Source organism: Ruditapes philippinarum, unplaced genomic scaffold, assembly GCF_026571515.1.
Source record: "Ruditapes philippinarum isolate M1 unplaced genomic scaffold, ASM2657151v2 ctg835_1_1_1_1, whole genome shotgun sequence".
Lineage (NCBI taxonomy): Eukaryota > Metazoa > Mollusca > Bivalvia > Venerida > Veneridae > Ruditapes > Ruditapes philippinarum.
In genome coordinates, this window is record NW_026864005.1 from 124970 (window position 1) to 143631 (window position 18662).

General features: G+C 33.4%; 1 protein-coding gene across 1 annotated transcript; it reads right to left on the minus strand.

Annotated features, from left to right (window-relative positions):
* Positions 1 to 826: 826 nt before the first annotated feature.
* Positions 827 to 6012, minus strand: LOC132724071 (uncharacterized). Its single transcript, XM_060708886.1, has one exon. It carries the CDS (start codon positions 4507 to 4509, stop codon positions 1933 to 1935), a length of 2577 nt encoding a protein of 858 aa, XP_060564869.1. The 5' UTR covers positions 4510 to 6012; the 3' UTR covers positions 827 to 1932.
* Positions 6013 to 18662: the final 12650 nt, after the last annotated feature.

Here is an 18662-nt window from a genome sequence, read left to right on the forward strand (position 1 = left end):
GATGTCACATTTGTATGTGCATCGCTATGTCTTTGAGTAAGTAAGATTAATTGTAAAGATGTTTAAGTTACTGAATAAAAACATCTACGCGCCATCTTTAATGCGTCATTTTATTCTGCAAGAAATTGATAAAATTGTTTCTTTTCTTGTTCGATACATTTATATTCCAAAGGACAACGAACATTACAACTCGTACTTTCGTTTTTTTATCATTGTATGAACCACCATTATATATTTCAATAAATGCTCTTTGTTGAGGAGGAAATGATTTTGTCAGACAAAATATTTAAATGATTTTATAACACCTTATATTGTTTACCTTCACTTCTGTATGTATTACTGTTAAAGCACGCGTGCATGCAATACATATGATTGGAAGATCGTATTTGCTCATTTGAAGAGGGATAAAGTCAAATTAAATAAGATAATTATTCTTTTTGTACCTCATATTAATCTAACAATTCGCGGATGTCATTAAGAATTCATTATGTTTTATTTGAGAAAATATTATTCTTTTTCAAAGAAATGGCTTTTATAGTTGATATTTCTTGAAACATCCAGAAACGGAACTATTTTCAAATTCTTAGAAAAATTGACGATAGTATTGGAAACATCAACAGCAAAAAACAGGAAACACTGCCTAAGATTTTTACGTTTTCCAAAATTACATAGTCTAACGTCATAAATTCTTAAGAATCATTTTTTAAACGACAAATCGGATTTAAAAGCAAAACTGGCAATACTATAAAATCATATGTCTATACCTGGTCCACCATAGTAATTCAATTTTGGGTTAAGATAAACACTTCTCCATTAAACACCTATTCTCACAAGATAGGCCCATCTTACATAGACCAAATGTTAGAAATTGAACTTGTTTTGTACTAATGTTTTATGACATAAGAAGTTAAACAAATATGTATTTGGCATACTGGCAAAGTTACAGCACTCAAACACGATTATTATCGAGAGCGCAGTCTCTGAAGCAAATTGAATACTTTTGCAAAGCGTAATTTACGTTACCTTTACTTAAAATAAATCAATGATTATATTAAAGTTATTTTGATATATACTATTTACGCACTTGATACGATTAGTCACTTTGATAAATAATTTTTCACGGTAACATAACATATTTCATGCACTGGTCTTTATAATACTGTACACTTAGCTTCAACTTTGTCCTTTAAATTAGGTTGAGAACTTCCGGAAAACATATTCATCAGTAATAAAAGTTCCATAAACAAACTCATTGTTGTGGTTATTTTGCTGATCTTAATATGAAATATGAGCATCAAATATCAAGATTAAAACAATTGTTGATTTCAAAATATATTTTGTATGTAGCATTAAACAATACAAATACAACTAGGAAATTGTAACGTAGATTACAAAGTATGCACCTTTAACTTGGCAACATTAAAAGTTAGAAGTTGAAGTTAAAATGAAAGCCAAGTTTTATTTTCTGCCTTTAAATGAACTTGTATGTAACGATAAATAATGTGTTCGTCGACTGAGACAATATAACGAAAGGTTTATACTCAAACATACTCATTTATACATTTCTATAAGAAACTTATAGCTGAAGGCCACAAAATACTTTGTAAAAGACATTTAAACAGTATGTTTTATATCATATATACAAAATGTAACAAAGTCTATGACCAGGTTTTAAAACTTTTACTTTAACATCAAATAAAACAAATGAACAAAGAACAAGAATTAACTAGTAATGGTAACGTAGATTACCTCATATTGAGGATGAATAATGTGTCCAAAAATAAAATGTTAATGTCTTATTTAATGCTCTAGAAAATCATTCGACTCTAAAATGAAATATAAATGTCTGATCTAAAACATCATTTTATTCTTCAAAATGAGATTTATTTAAAGTCAAACAACAATGACTTTGGTGCAAACAAAGCTATTGAATCAGTTCTTTAAAGAAGATATCTTTAATTCAATCATACTAATCTCCTCCTCTTGTATGGTAAATGAGCGCCCACTACGACCGACTTTAGATGGTTCTTCTATGCAAAGTAGAACATCTTCAAACTTGACCCATATCTCATCAGCATTGTTCGGCCATTTGAAGGTTGGTAATTTCACCCCTCTACATTTCAGTCGTTGCATGAATGAAACGAGGCAATCATCATCAGCGTTGTCAACTTCCTTAATCTGCCCAATGTGCCACTCATGATCATATATCACTGCAACCCATCTCCCAGAATCTAATTCCAAGTTTATCTTTAAGGATGGTTTATCACGTGAATCAATATTTTCTTCTTCACACTTTTCATGTTCTGATTCCTTTTCAGGTTTTCTTTTTTCCCTCAGTAGTAGATTTTCCTCATACTCAACGTGGAGTGATCCATTTATACAATCTACACAATAACATGATGTTGTTTGGGTGTGTACGACTCCCTTTGAAACTCCTTTGACATGATGTATTTTCATAGTACCTTTAACTGGACAAAGTATTTTATTGATCACTTCCAATTCTTCTCTGCTCTTGTTACATTCGTCTGGTTTTACTAATATGTATTTTGCTGTCTTGTGACCTTCTTTGGCCCATTTATAGAAGTCTGTTGCATCTTGAATGGACACTTTACCCTGTCGTATGCTTTGGTCAGCCATTCGCTTTGCAGTTCCACCTATGCCGTCACAGGCGCCCTTTCCATGACCGGATTCAAAATAATTCCAGTCCGCTTTGGGTCCAAGCAGCTCATCATGGTTACTGGTTATAAAGAAAGCTGTTTTGTTCTTATACTGTGAGCTGGGTCCATCTGTCCAGTAGTAAACCTTACGTAGGTTGCATTTGAGAGTTTGCTTCAAGTCCAGAATAAGTTTTTTGATAAAAGTATACACTGAGCCAATATTATGGCCAATATCATCAGTTACAAATACGTAGTTTATGTGTTTAAGCTCCCCGTTGTCTCTAAAATACACCACAACTGGATGAAGCGTAATAGAATTCTGGTTCCAGTACGCACTCTGGACCTCGTCGGCAGCTGTGCAAGAGAAATTCTCGGCAAAGTCCATATGTGCAAGTACGTGGCCATCAGGGAGATTTTTCTTTAAGTCACCAATAGCTTTGTATTGTTGCTTTACTAAAAGAATGTGATGTCTAAATTCAGCAACCTGTTCATGCAATGTTTTCTGGAATGTCTCTTTGTCAACTTCAGACATTACAATTTTTGTTCGTTTTTTCCCATCATCCAATGTTACTTTTTTCCATTGGTTATGCTGTATGGTATCCGGAAACTCTTGACAAGTATGTTTTAGAAAATCAGTGTTCTCATCTACCTTTCGAATAAATTCATCCGGATTCAATGGGACATTAGCACAACTTGTTCGGACAGCTTTCAGTGTTAGGGCCATGTTTTGGTGTCTTTGACAAAGGCATTGATTACGCGTAATATACCTTGTAAGTGAAATTGACTTTGGCCGCATGCGACAGAAAGTACTGAATGATATTTTCTCTTCTGTCTCTGACATGTATTTCATGTGCAAAAATGTCAAATTGTCATTCAAGACACGTTTCTGTAAGTACTCCTTTTCTATCTTTACCTTGTCATTTTTACCAGGCAGTAGTCTACTGTTGTCATCTCGTTTAAGGAATTCGACCACTCTGTTTGCGATTTGCTCTCTTACAATTGGTTGTTTGACTTGACGAGGAACTTTGTCACATTTCTTTGACCCATTGAAATTTGTTTTCCGGTTGATACCTGTGTTCTTGTTTAGAAGTGATTTTAGTTTATACTTTTTTATTATCTTACCAGATAATATGTTTGCAATCACTTTTCGACCCTTTTTGCCATTATCTTTTCTAGCACCACTGACCTCTTCAGCTAAAGCACTTCCCAGCAGTAACATCTTACGCACTTTCCGTGGTACTTTCCTTGGGGTAACACCAGCCTCTCTTAACTCTTCTGCTACTCTCTTTCTTGGTGTACTTTGTCTTGGTGATATTGGCATCATCTCATTTTCGTTAACACTACTATTACAGGAAGAAGGTGTTGGTTGGTCATCTGTCTTTTTCTTAAGACGCTGATACCTCTTTGAAACAGTTTTGTACCTTTTCTGAAGGCTTTCATTTTGAAATTTCAATTTTTCGATCTCTCGATTCTGTTTGGAAACTACTCTACTTATTCTTCTTCTTGTTCTTTGTCTTGGATCGAAAAATGGAAGCTTAACAACTATTTTCGGGTTTGGTGTGCTCCAGCTGACGCCATTTTCATCATCAACAATCAATTTATCGTCTTCTTGCATACAGGCTGACTGATTTATTTGTTCTTGAGTTTCAAGCTCCTTCATTCTTTGTCTATATTTCTGGACATTTTTTCTCACCTTTTCTCTTCTTGTTGCTAGATCCTTTTTGGATCTTTTGACTGTTGGTACATAGTAAGACCTTGTTCTTTTTCTTTCTTTTTCAAAGTATTTTTCTCCTTCAGATGCCTTTTTCCTCTCACGATAGGCTCGCTGTATTTCAGCTCGGGATTTACCCATACCTGCTGAAACAAAGAAAAAGTAATCTACGTTACCTATTTTGTAATCAACGTTACCATTTTTAGAAATGATTTAATTATACCTAAATTATACTATTTCTTTTAGAAACAAACATTTTTATCACATAAAACTACTATATAATGATCCACAATATAGGAACATGTTAAATTATTTGGAGAAAAACTACTTATTTGTGTTGCAGATAACACAAGTTGATTTTTCAGTAATCTACGTTACCAACATTTGAATTACACTTGTAACACCTTTATCAAATTTTAGATGATCTGGTATTATGCTGATAACATAAAAGTATCTTTGTAGATATGTTGTAATAAAAATTTGTTGACAAAATCTTTTGGTAAGCAAAATTGGAGACTAATAAAAGATAGAAATGATATAAACTTAGTGGGCTATGTCACAAATATTCGCGACATATGTTTGAATTGATTAGGGTATTACATCAATTTTTTCGACATTTAAGATGTATAATTTAATTATTTAAAAACTGTAATTAAAAAATATTTTATTCCTTACCTTGATTCGTTTTCCTGAAGATAGCAGGAACTTTAAGTGATATAGTTTTTCTGTACCGAAATTGCAGACGAAAATGACGAAACTAAGTGGCAAACTTAAAACAAAGGGAAACAACTATGTGTATATTGATCCAGAAGTTTATTATACGGAACCTAAAAACAGTTTAACCTTATTTCACACATAAAAATCAAATTATTTGCCGAAATTGAAGAACAGTGGTAAAGTTGATTACATCACGTAAATTACACCCTGATTATCATGAGCATGAAAATTTTTACCAACAATAAACTTTTATAAATTAAATAAATATTAGATGTTGTACAAGTCTTATCTTATTATTGATGGTCAAAAAAGAGCTCTCGATGCCACAGTATTTGAGTAATAGCAGTAACGTAGATTACAGTGTTAACTTTACTTTACAAATATAAAGTTTGTGTTTTTGGTGTAAACAAATTTTATGAATTGAGTTCATTATTATATCACATATCTTTTGTATTATGTTTTTTTAGTTATTTCGTCTGTTTAAACAACTTATAATATGTTTATTGCTGGTGTATTTTTCTGCGCAAACTAAGTAACGTAGATTACATTGGATTTGGAGACAAGACAGATTTGTTTAATAAAGAAGAATGCAAAGTGTTTCTCTCAGACTTTATTTTAGATGACAAACTTCAATATGTCCTCAAACAAAAAATACTAAAGATGTGTTCATTTTGTGACAAAATGATAAAGCAGTCGTGTGTTAAATCATGTAACCCTTTACGGCGACAGCGTATTTGGCTTGAAAATTGATATTATTTGTTCGTTTCGTTTTTTAAATACCAGTTTCTTAAAGCTATTGTGTATATGATTTAAAGGCAGGTACCATGCAATGCTGAAAAAATTACAAAACTCATCTGTTTCATAGTATATTTTTTTACTATCGTCCAGAGACACTCAAATTTCAAACTTGGGCCTATCTTGTGAGAATAGGTGTAAAACAATAAAGCTGTTTTGATCTATATTTGTGCGGTTGTTGAATAAACAGTGTAAAAACAAAGCACATTATCATTATGATATGTTTTCTTACAACTTCTAAATATGTATATCATAGAAGTTAGGTTAATTGTAAATGATCATATCTGAAACAATTCTATAAATATTGGCCTTAAATAAATGGCAAAGTAATTGTATTATGTTGTGGTATTGAATTATACAAAGCTTATCACTAATATTTGATATTTATTTCGGAAAACCTCATATCACGTTTAGCATTATCTCCGTGTGTAGGCCGAAAGTGTATATTCTGTATCTAGTCAACAAAAGATAAGCAAGGAGTTCCGATTAAAAGGTAATCAAGCTAATTTTTTTATTTGCCATCAATAGTTTTTGGTAGATGTTACTAAATTCGAAATTATACAATTTACATGTTTGATGTTGAATTCTGCCTATGCTGGAGCTAGGGGTGGTGCGGACCGATGATTGCATTCGCTACTTCTATCTATGTGAATCATACCGGCCCAGCAACATTTTCAAGTTTGCAATTTTGGCGATCTTAGATATTTAAATTTTTATACATGTAATTATAAAAGCTTATATCATGCTCTTAACTAAATCGGTTCTATATACATGTATATGTTGGTTAAGGTATGATTAATTCATATAAACAGCCTCGTTTTCATTTCTTGAATCCAACAATTCCATAACACATCCATATTTGACTCCATCTAGTCTCGCTGTCAATGAGGCTGTTCTCAAATCTCTCTTTTTCCATAGATGAGTTTTGCCAACATAACTATTCACAATAACCTCTAGCGTTAGTGAAACAACACCTTACACCTTAATGCCCCTTCTTTTTATAATATAAGGAATGATCTCTTGTAAATTTATCTAAGTTTCCTTTTCAGTAAGTCACATAAACCTTCAGGAAATCTGAATCTTTATGAATAATTTACAATTTCATTATGAAATTATTCCCTTTCCGGTGATAACGAAAACGATAGACATTAAAATGTAGAAATATGGTAAAATAGATAAATACAGAATCCTTAAAGAAAGACCAACACGGCAAAATTGAAAATGTTGCAGGCTCGGTTTGATTGAGCCTGTTCATGGACGGTACTGGAAAGTGCAAGTTACCGTCCACGCCCCCTAGCACCGGCTTAAGCAGAATTCAACATTTAAACATGAACATTTAAACATTTACAGTCTGGTCTACACTCCTGTAGACCAGACTGTAATCTCAACATGTGGTTCTGTGCCTTATCAAACAAGCCATTATCATAGTATTGCAAGCAATCCATAAGTCCCCTACCGGTTAGAACCCCATCAACATTCTGAAGGGCCATTGGCCATTCACTAATGTTTCAATTTTCTCTATTTTAAGTAAACTTGTTGGAAAAGTTCTTTAAAAGTGATCACAGGAAACAGTTTTTATGAACAGACAGACAGACAGACGGACTGAAGGACACTCTAAAGTTAATATTTGAAACATCTCTGTTACCAAAATATAACATTTTAAAAGCAAAATTCTTAAAGAGGAGATAACTCTTGAATTAAAGATGCAATTTCATAAAAATTTTCAGCTCTTTTTGACTAATCACAAATATTGTTATATTTGCCATGTTTTAAGCCTATTTGTTGCCAAGGCAACTGATATTTTTTCAAAATAGGAAGAACAGATAAGACATGCATAATCTCAAGACTGCTATCTACCCATATGTCAAGTTTCATAAAAATATTTCCAGTACTTTTTGAGTTATCACTGGATTCAGTTTATGTGTAAAATTTGCCATATTTTCAGTCTATGTGTTGCCATAGCAACCAGAATTCTCAACATAGGAAGAAAAGAAAAAGACTTGCATAATCTCAAGACTGCCATCTACCCATATGTCAAGTTTCATAAAAATATTTCCAGTACTTTTTGCTTTATCACTGGATCCAGTTTATGTGTAAAATTTGCCATAATTTCAGCCTATTTGTTGCCATAGCAACCAGAATTATCAACATAGGAAGAAAAAAAAAACGTGCATAATCTCAAAATAGATAAATAAAGAATCCCTAAAGAAAGCCCAACACGGCAAAATTGAAAATGTTGCAGGCTCGGTTTGATTGAGCCTGTTCATGGACGGTACTGGAAAGTGCAAGTTACCGTCCACGCCCCCTAGCACCGGCTTAAGCAGAATTCAACATTTAAACATGAAATGGTAGAATTTTGAATTTAGAAACATCCGCAGATGTGTTCTGCCATCTACCCATATGTCAAGTTTCATAAAAATAATTCCAGTACTTTTTGCTTTATCACTGGATCCAGTTTATGTGTAAAATTTGCCATATTTTCAGCCTATTTGTTGCCATAGCAACCAGAATTTTCAACATAGGAAGAAAAGAAAAAGACGTGCATAATCCCAAGACTGCAATCTACCCATATGTCAAGTTTCATAAAAATATTTCCAGTACTTTTTTGCGTTATCACTGGATCCAGTTTATGTGTAAAATTTGCCATATTTTCAGCCTATTTGTTGCCATAGAAACCAGAATTTTCAACATAGGAAGAAAAGAAAAAGACGTGCATAATCTCCATACTGCCATCTATCCATATACCAAGTTTCATAAAAATATTTTCAGTACTTTTCAAGTTATCGCGGGATCCAGTTTTGTGGACGGACGGACTGACAGACAGACGGACGGAGGGTAAACCTAAAGTCCCCTCCGGTAAACCGGTAGGGGACTAATAACTTAATAACGGAGTTTTCAAACAGAAGAATTATTGTATATTGTTTAAATTAGTTCAATTGATCAATTGATCTCGTATGTTTAAAATTTATAATATAGGTTTCAACGGAATATTCACAAGAATATAAGGAACATTATAGAATAGGCAAATGTTAAATATAACATTCATATTTGATAAAAAAAATACATATATAGTCCGATTCAACAATAGTCCGATTCGGTATTGCAATAACGATACGTGTATTTGGTAGCGGTTTAGGCTTTTGAGTTAAATATCGCATTTGTGAACAATAATTCCGTAACGGTAGAACAAATCAGCTCAGACAAAAGCACAGATTTGTCTGCACTAGCAAAATTTACCAGCTCAACAGTCGGAGGAAGCGGGGGCATTAAAAGTTCTTTTTACCATAGTCTTTTTAATTATTTAGCTGCCATTGATTCAGCACAAAGCTTATTGACGATAAATCGAAATCGGATGGTCAATATCGACGATAAACCGATATATCGATACTAAATTATAATATATTGTGTGAAATTCTTAGTAAGTTTTAAAGAATTGCTCAGTTTTTCGGCTGCACAACACTAATATAAGAACAGCTGTTGTGCCTGTACTGAGGCGTCCTTAGAAATAACTTAAGGATAATGTCCAAATACCAAGACTTACAAGTGAGACAAAATTAGTCGCAATGAAGAAAAACATGATTACAAGGGATATGCCAGCTTGACTGCAACTAAATGTGATAAAACTTTTAATGTAGTTCTGATTTTCCCTAGATTATCACTGACCTTTGTTAACTTTAAATACGCAAATATCTGTAACTTCCTTTAGTAAGTAAAACTTTACAAAAGGTGCAAAATAAGATTATCGATTTAATGTTGAATAGTATAGAAGAGAAAAAATTACCTTTCGATTAGAAATAATTGACTTCTTTTCATAAAACATAGATAGTTGAACACGCCCATCAAAATATATAGTTAAACTAGGACAGTAAGATCTTTAAATTTTTGAAATTATCAAAGCAACAATTTTATTATCCAGTAATGGGTAAAGTAAATATACGCATTGTATTGAAAACTAAGATGTTTTGAATATTGCGACTTATGGTCCCCAAGTAATAGAAAGCGTGTGCCGCCCTTAACGAGAAAACAATGGGCGGAACTAAATAAAATGGAATTTTGAAAGGGGATCAGAGGTTATGAAGCATGCATATCACAGATTAGACGTCAAAAGACAAAGTTAACAAGCAAATTCGTTGAATTTATATCCCCCGCCGAGTACTGGTTATTATTAACACAACAACTGAAGACATAAGGCTTTATTTATACATTAATCATGGCATAAACAGTAATATTCTTTGAACTTGACAAATATTCAGGGCAATAACAGAGCCATAACTTTGTGTTAAATAGTAAAATCTGGAAATGCCAATGGGATGTATGCATACTACATAACTAATCAAGGGCCATAAATCTGAGTTATAAGTATCTGACTGGAACAAGGCGACTATATGCACATCTCCTCTTAGTATCCCATAAAGTTTCATTGAATTCCAGCCAGTAGTAGCAGAGAAGTAGCGAGGAAACAAATATTTTTCTATAATGGATACTGCATAACTAATCAAGGGCCATAACTCTGAGTTAAAGTGTCTGACCGGAACAAGCCGACGATATGCGCATCTCCTCTTGGTATTGAAGGTTCCCATAAAGTTTCGTTGAATTCCAGCCAGTAGTTGCAGAGAAGTAGTGCGGAAACGATTTTTACTCTATATGCATACTACATAACTAATCAAGGGCCATAACTCTGAGTTAAAGGGTCTGACGATATGCGCATCTCCTCTTGATATTGATGATTCCCATAAAGTTTCGTTGAATTCCAGCCAGTAGTTGCATAGAACTACTCCGGAAACGATTTTTACTCCATATGCATATTGCATAACTAATCAAGGACCATAACTCTGAGTTAAAGTGTCTGACCCGAACAAGCCGACGATATGCGCATCTCCTCTTGGTATTGAAGGTTCCCATAAAGTTTCGTTGAATTCCAGCCAGTAGTTGCAGAGAAGTAGCGCGGAAACAATTTTTACTCCATACGCATGATGCATTACTAATCAAGGGCCAAAACTCTGAGTTAAAGTGTCTGACCGGAACAAGCCGACGATATGCGCATCTCCTCTTGGTATTGATGATTCCCATAAAGTTTCGTTGAATTCCAGCCAGTAGTTGCAGAGAACTACTCCCGAAACGATTTTTACTCTATATGCATACTACATAACTAATCAAGGGCCATAACTCTGAGTTAAAGTGTCTGACTGGAACAAGCTGACGATATGCGCACCTCCTCTTAATGTTGATGATTCCCATAAAGTTTCGTTGAATTCCAGCCAGTAGTTGCAGAGAACTACTCCGGAAACGAAATTCGGACGGACGGATGGACAACGCCAAAACTATATCCCCCTGCCGATTCCATCGGCGGGGGATAAAAAGCAGACAACATATCCCATGGGGGATTCAACATTATTCAAGTAGGAATATTGGAACCACCCAACTAGAAAATGCCGAAAACTTAAAACTAAAAATACCACAAGCACAACAATAATGTCGTGCTGAACGATCTTTTAGGATCGGAATATAACATCCCTGATTGAATGTACGGGGCAATAGATGTCGGGAGTTTTACATAATGATTTATACTAAGAATTATGTTTAATAAGCATTTATCTATGCATTTACAAATAAAAAAAAAGAAAGTTGAAATCCTGACAAAGTCATTTTAAGGCAGATGTATTTCAGAGAAAAAGTTTTTGGCCAAGGTGAAACAGACAGTAGGCTTGAATATTTCTCGTAAATAAAATTAGGCAAAATACAAGAATGCAAAAATATAAATGTTTGTAAGTGATAGTTAAATATACGAGCGTAGTATAGCGACGAGACTGTTACATGGAAATGTCATGGTTTGGATTTTACAGTACCGTCCATGAACAGGCTCAATCAAACCGAGCCTGCAAGATTTTCAATTATGTTGTGTTGGACTTTCTTTAAGGATTCTTATTTTCTCTATTTTGAAGCGATATCGATGAGCTGTCCCTGTAGAGAAACGGTCCAATATATATTAATATATTCAATATATGTTTTATAGCTTGATAAACAAAAATGAGAATTTTGCTTCAACATGAAAAATTAACTTGTAATTGGAATTTCTTTTTCATGTAAATTAACGATGTTTGTTTTTTCTTATTGTAAACTCCAAATTGTGAGAACCAACTAGAAATATGGCGGATGTTTCTGACCGCAGACACATAAGTCATGAAACATTGTGACGCGCTAGTATTACGCTAACCGTCAAATGACTAAGATTGTAGAATCAAATGTCAATTTCATTTACAGATTTTAAGATTTATTTCAGTAAAAACGATTATTTTATTATCTTCGGCACCATAAAGTGATAAAATAACGAGTGTTGCCGCTTAATAATAAGTATACAAGTCAATGCCTCCTAGAGAGTGAATTGAAACGTTTATAACTAAGAACGAATATGTTCTAAACAAACCATTTCTAAACTGAAGGCCTTTCCCCGGTCAACTATTTACTATGACCTATCCCAATTATGAATATATTTCTTATTTTCCACACTTCATACAGACAAGTCACCGTTGTTTTGTCCTAAACATAAATCAAAACAATTAACACGACCGTGCTTTATCACACAAATACACACATACGCATATACGAATGCACGGTAACACCACAGAACGCACCCAAAACACTGCCTCTTTAAAGAAATGTACGTTATTTAGAACAGCGCACGGTGGGTTATTACCTATAAAGTATGTAATATATGATTAACAAGATCAACAAGGAAATATGATAAACAAGATCAACAAGGAAAGGCGGCGTTCAATGAACGCAACCCCCATATGACCCATCAACAAGAACCAATGGCAAGGAGCCCAGGCGGAAGGCGGCGTTCAATGAACGCAACCCCCATATGACCCAGCCACAAGAACCAGTGGCAAGGAGCCCAGGCGGACCCCAAACAAAAACAGGACAGGGCAAAGACAGAGCACGGACAGGTTAGCCATTTAATGATAAAATAATTTGTAACTGATTAGGAATTCAAAGAAAAGAATAATAGGCCCACAAGGGAAGGGGACAGGAGACCGGGGGAGAGGGAGGGGGGTGTTAATCAAAGAAATAAAAACTAGAGGCAATGGGGAAGATACTTACCGTAGAGGAGAAAACAACAAGGGACACAAGCAAAAGTGTCACCAAAACAGTATGAAACAACATAGACATACATCTGAGGAACACAGAGGGGCGCTGCCTTGGAACGGTCAGCAGCATAATAATGACTGCTGGGGAGTTTAAACCGGTTAATGGTGCACCAAACCTCGCTCATAGCCCCACCATGTTCCTATAAACGAGACAGTGTAAATAAAATGAATCTCCGCCAAGTGAAATTCTAACAGTTGTCATGGTTACAAAAGGTTAAATAAGTAAAACACTAAAATGATCATGTAGAAACATATAAAAGTCAACCAAATGACCATAACGAAAGTACTCAATGTCCTAAAGCAAGAAAATCACCTACAAGGGCCGGACGAAGCAAGGCAGAAGACGAACATTAAGACAATTCAGTCCCAAAGGGCTTTACGAACTATCCATCATAGAGTCTCCCACTTGGTCCGTCAGATGTAATCAAAAGAGGAAAGCGTAGTGTCCAACTGTAAAAGGGTTGAACACTAAACATGCAGTATGTCTTAAAATAGTAGGGTCATAACCTCTTTAATAAAAAACCTTTAATGATTTTAGCAAAAACAGCAGAAAATTACCATGACCCAAAATCTTACGAAGTTTGTAAATCACATCGCCATAAAAACCAGGCTGGCTAATCCCTTGTCGCAGAAGAGTTTTTTAAATCACTATGAATTTAGAAATTAAATTAAGATACGATTGTAAAAATTTAGTAAAATATTTCCGTAATTTATGATAGCGGTAGCCCTGTTTTTAAAGCTTGCTGTAATACAAATATTCCGCTCGTTGAAATCCTTTACGTTGCTACAAGCTCTAGCGAATCTAATTTTTACTGAGAAAACATTTAAACCCCGGTAGGATGTTGCATGGTACGTCTCCATCTAAGTGTGGATATATTAACTTATACAAAAAGTCAAAGTCATCTCTTTTATCATAGATTTTCGTGTGAATAGAATTGTTGTTGATAGTAATATGAAGATCCAAAAATGATGCTACTCAAAATTTCAAGAGTTCGTTTATTTAAGTTGTAAGTTCATGCGGACAAATGTCAGTCACCATTTGATCAAATATCATCAAGGTATCTGGAAGTATTATTAAATGCGACTATAACATCTTGTTTTTTATATTCAGAGAGACTCAACATAAAGTCTATTTCATAGCAGTACAAAAACAAATCGGCGACCAGGGGTGCACAATTAGTACCCATAGGAATTCCTATGATCTGTTTAAATAGGGTATTACCAAACCTGACATAAATGTTGTCTAAAGGAAAAGAGTATGCTCTACAAACTTCGTCACAGGTACACATAGTATAATGTTTAACAATTACCGTTAGTAAAAAAAGCTTTGTTAGAATTACATGCTAGAAAAGTAACTTGTTCCCGTGCAAAAGTTTTCTGAATTAGGGAAATTAGTTTATCATTGATTAATTTATGTTGGCAAAGTTGTTATAAAGTGTAGAAAAATCGTATGTACTGACAGTTGAAGCTTGAACGTTCTTAATTTTGAATTTATCCAAGAATTCACCAGAATTTTTAATTGACCAAAAGAGATGTTTGCCTGTGTTTTCATAGACTTTATCACAATATCTAATGGCAGTCAAACAAGACGTCAATAAAATAGAAAGTTAACTTGTAGTGCAAGATGTAGAATTAGCAATGAATCTGGCTTTGTAAGGTTTTTTATGTAATTTAGGAATCCAATACATAATAGGAAGTTTGAGTTCTTTTTCATTTAATTTGGACTTTAAAATTGGAAATATTAGTAATATGATTGTTTACAATGTCTTTTTCGGAGGCAGAGGTTTTAGAATACGCATTAGTATTATTTAGTTCCTTATGCAAAACGTTAATGTAATGGATTCGTCATACAATTATAATATTATTAGCCGCCTTGTCCACTGGCACCAAAACAAATTTTGAATGAAAAGCTAGAATATCTTTTTTTCAGATGTCTTAAAGTAAGTCTTCCCCCGGTCTCCTGTCCCATTCCCCTTTGTGGGCCTATTATTATTTTCTTTGAATTCCTAATCAGTTACAAATTATTTATCATTTAATGATTGACCTGTCTTTGCCCTGTCCTTTTTATGTTTGGGGTCCGCCTGGGCTCCTTGCCATTGGTTCTTGTTGCTGGGTCATTTGGGGGTTGCGTTTGTTGAACGCCGCCTTTCCTTGTTGATCTTGTTTTTCATATTTTTTGGTTTAGGTGGCAAAAGATGTTCATTTCCACGATAAAAATTAATACGTGAATCAATAAAATTTTTAAAAGATTTTCATTTTCCATGTAAAGACATAATATCAAAAATTTTCACGGCGGGCACCCTTTTTACCGAAAAACCTCTATAGATTCAGCAATCTGACCACGACAAGCATTAAAATCAAACAGGACAGGGCCATCAAGGTATCTGGAAGTATTTTTAAATGCGACTATCATATAACAATTGTAAAACATCAAATACAGACCTCAAAACAATGCAGTAGTGTTAAATTTAGTTTTAATTGGTAATATATGAATAATTTCATAGAATAAAAGGCAAATGCCTATGGTACATATGTACAAACATATAATACAAGTTTGTTTTACATATATATGTGTTTATACATTAGTTTACATTTAAATCAGAATACCAGGTTAAGAAAGGGTAAGCACTAAATCACAAAATTTTATTTAGTTTATTATTGTAACATTTCATTGTGAATCAAACGAAATAGCATAAGACGAATTAAGAGTATTATGTCGCACAATATGATAATGCTTTACAAACGTTGATGCTACTTTGTTTCACATTTAGCCAAATAATCGGTATTTGTCCACCATACATTGCTATCCTTTATTGCATGCCATTGTCTTCAAAATCAATACAAATAACCACAGGATCTAACATTAAACATAGGGCTATTTAAGATGTAAAATTTATTATATGAGACTTTGTTTATTTATAAGTTAGTTTAACAATTTTGTCATCTATGTAAAGGTGTTGTGTGTAAAAAAAACAATGATGTTTTTTAAGGAAAAAAATAGATAGCTTAAAAACAATGTAATTGAAAGCGTTTACGGTTTCCTTAAATGATAGCATTTAACTGCATAAACGAATTCCTGTATGTTTATAAGTTTATAGCAAATAAATGACAACTTTGCAATGTTGTCAATTAATACTAAAGTATTTCTAAGTAATTCCATTTGATAACGTAAACTCTGAATTATAAATAAACCACACGTGTCCGACAATACCTTAAGGCCACAGTAGAACACAATGCTTTAATAAATCATTATTTTATTGTAGGTCGAAAAAATGAATCTAGCAGTCCTGTTTATCTGAATATTTTACCTGTAGCTTATTTAGTAAATGTAAGAGTACAAAAAAGTGATAATTCCTGACAATTAATAAGCATGCAGTTTCTCAACGTATGAAAACATTATTACTTTTGTGAACGATTTTTAAAGCTTGATATATTCATGTCAATCAGGTTTGTGAGATGAAACATAATTGTTTGTGACCGAATGGCGTAGCTAGACCTGTTTCGAGGCAAATTACTGGGGTTCGGGGGCATGCTCCCCAAAAATTTCCCTTTACCTAGAACGTTTCTGGTGCGTTTTGGAGCACTCTGGGACAAGCTTTTTGTCATTCTGAATTGAATCATCTTTGCACCATTTTTAATATTTTTACATTTATATTTTGGAAAACAAACAAGAAAATTTTTTGTTCTTTACAAGATTTGAAATACATTTTATTTAATCTATTTATTAGCTCAGGTTCACAGTTTTATGAAAAGGCAAGAAAGCAATTCTCCTATTTATAACTTTAAAATCTCATTAAAGTCAAGTGACAATTGTTTATGAATATACGTATATAAAAGTTGGACCATTTAATGTAGCATCCTTCGTAGATGATCGAGTCCATTCTGCTCTAACTTATATTGGACACCGATTTATTTTTCTACCTAATATATTTATCAACTTCTCAAATTTTAACCGAGGCAACTACGTCGCTGTGACAATCGTTACATGGGTGCAACCTAGATTGACTTTCCAGAAACGAACAAATTCTATGCGATAAAATCAGTATAAGCTATGACTAAAATCACGTATTGGATGATGCTTTCTGTAGATTTATGTTATCTTCTGTGTTTATGGTCTCTTATGTTGGATACACTCTTTTTGATTGCCAGACTATATCACACAGAAGTATAATGAAATTCATTTTATTTTACTCGAACTTATCTCAGGGAAATCAAGCTAAACTGATGGATATTCCGATATCTTAATATCATATTTAGCAGGGTACTATATGTGTAACTAGTTACGTCCTGTGCATCTTATGTGTTTTTTTTTTTTGATTACTTACATTCGTTAATTGCATGTTGTCTTTCTTTGTACAATGCTGTCAATTATTTTGCGAAATACATTATCTTTTTTTTTTACATTTATTTCCCAAAATCTATTTAGTTTTATACAATAAACGATGTAATGTTATTTATAAAAAGTTTCTCTTTAGACGATAATTACAACAAATAATTAAAACCGAATTCACAAACGCAACATATCAATGCACATGAAAAGAAACTGCTTATACGATCACACCATCATCATTCTCATTGACACCTGTTATTAATTTTATAGAAACAAGACATAGATGACGATTTAATTTTGCCTTGTGTCCACTTGTTTGAAGTATGAAATTTTAAGCAGAAAGATAAACAGACGCCATTTTATTTAAAACCTTCTTCATAAGATCTCATTTTTGTTATATTTAGATAAACGTTTTTAACTTTGTAAATTAAATGCGTCGGTACAAAATTTTACTTACAATACCTTATGCGACTACTTTTTTGTATACATTGCTTGCAATGTATACAGAGTCATAGCTGTATTTCAGATTTAGTACACCTAACGTGTTTTGCTGAACAACATCCACCTTTGGATGAAACCTCGATAAAAGTAGATCCTCATTTTGCAGGATTGTCACATTAAGATCAATTTTTAATAATATACTGTTTGCATAGTGGTCAATAAGCTTTGAAAGTTCAAAACTATGCACTTTCAGTTCAAATAAACATTTTCTAAACATGAAAGCAAAAAATATGAAAATTTCTATTTCATTCATAAAAGCATTGTGTAAACCTACGCTTCAAACTTCGTATCGACGCATGCGCGTGCAAGAATGAATGAATTACGACAGACTCTGTATAAAAATATGTCCAACACCCAAAATTAATATTAAATCTGTTTAATAAACCTTATTTACTTTTAAATATAGACTTGCATACTTTTTCTATTTCAAACTGTTTTAGAAAACGAGCATATACAGATATATATGTCTTATTTAGTGTTTATGTAACATTGTAAGCGTCTGTATGAATGGATTAAAGTTAACGTTCTGACGAATTGTCATATAATTGCATATAATAGAACCCTATCAACGTGGTGGCATCGGAGGAGTATGCAATTATTTGTTTCACACCTGCAGTGTGAAGTATTTCTGCCACTTAAGTGAAATATATCGTCCAAAAGCCATTTTCGGGAAGGGGAAGATTCGTACTCAATATTATTCGAACTAAGGATTTGTACTCAATATTATTCGAATTTAGCCTTCGTAATCGGTATTATTCGAACTGACAATCATGGCAGATATGTTTAGACCCCCTGGACATTTA

Coding starts and splice junctions, on each gene's coding strand:
- LOC132724071 (XM_060708886.1), bottom strand. CDS start 4,509: ATGGGTAAATCCCGAGCTGAAATACAGCGAGCCTATCGTGAGAGGAAA.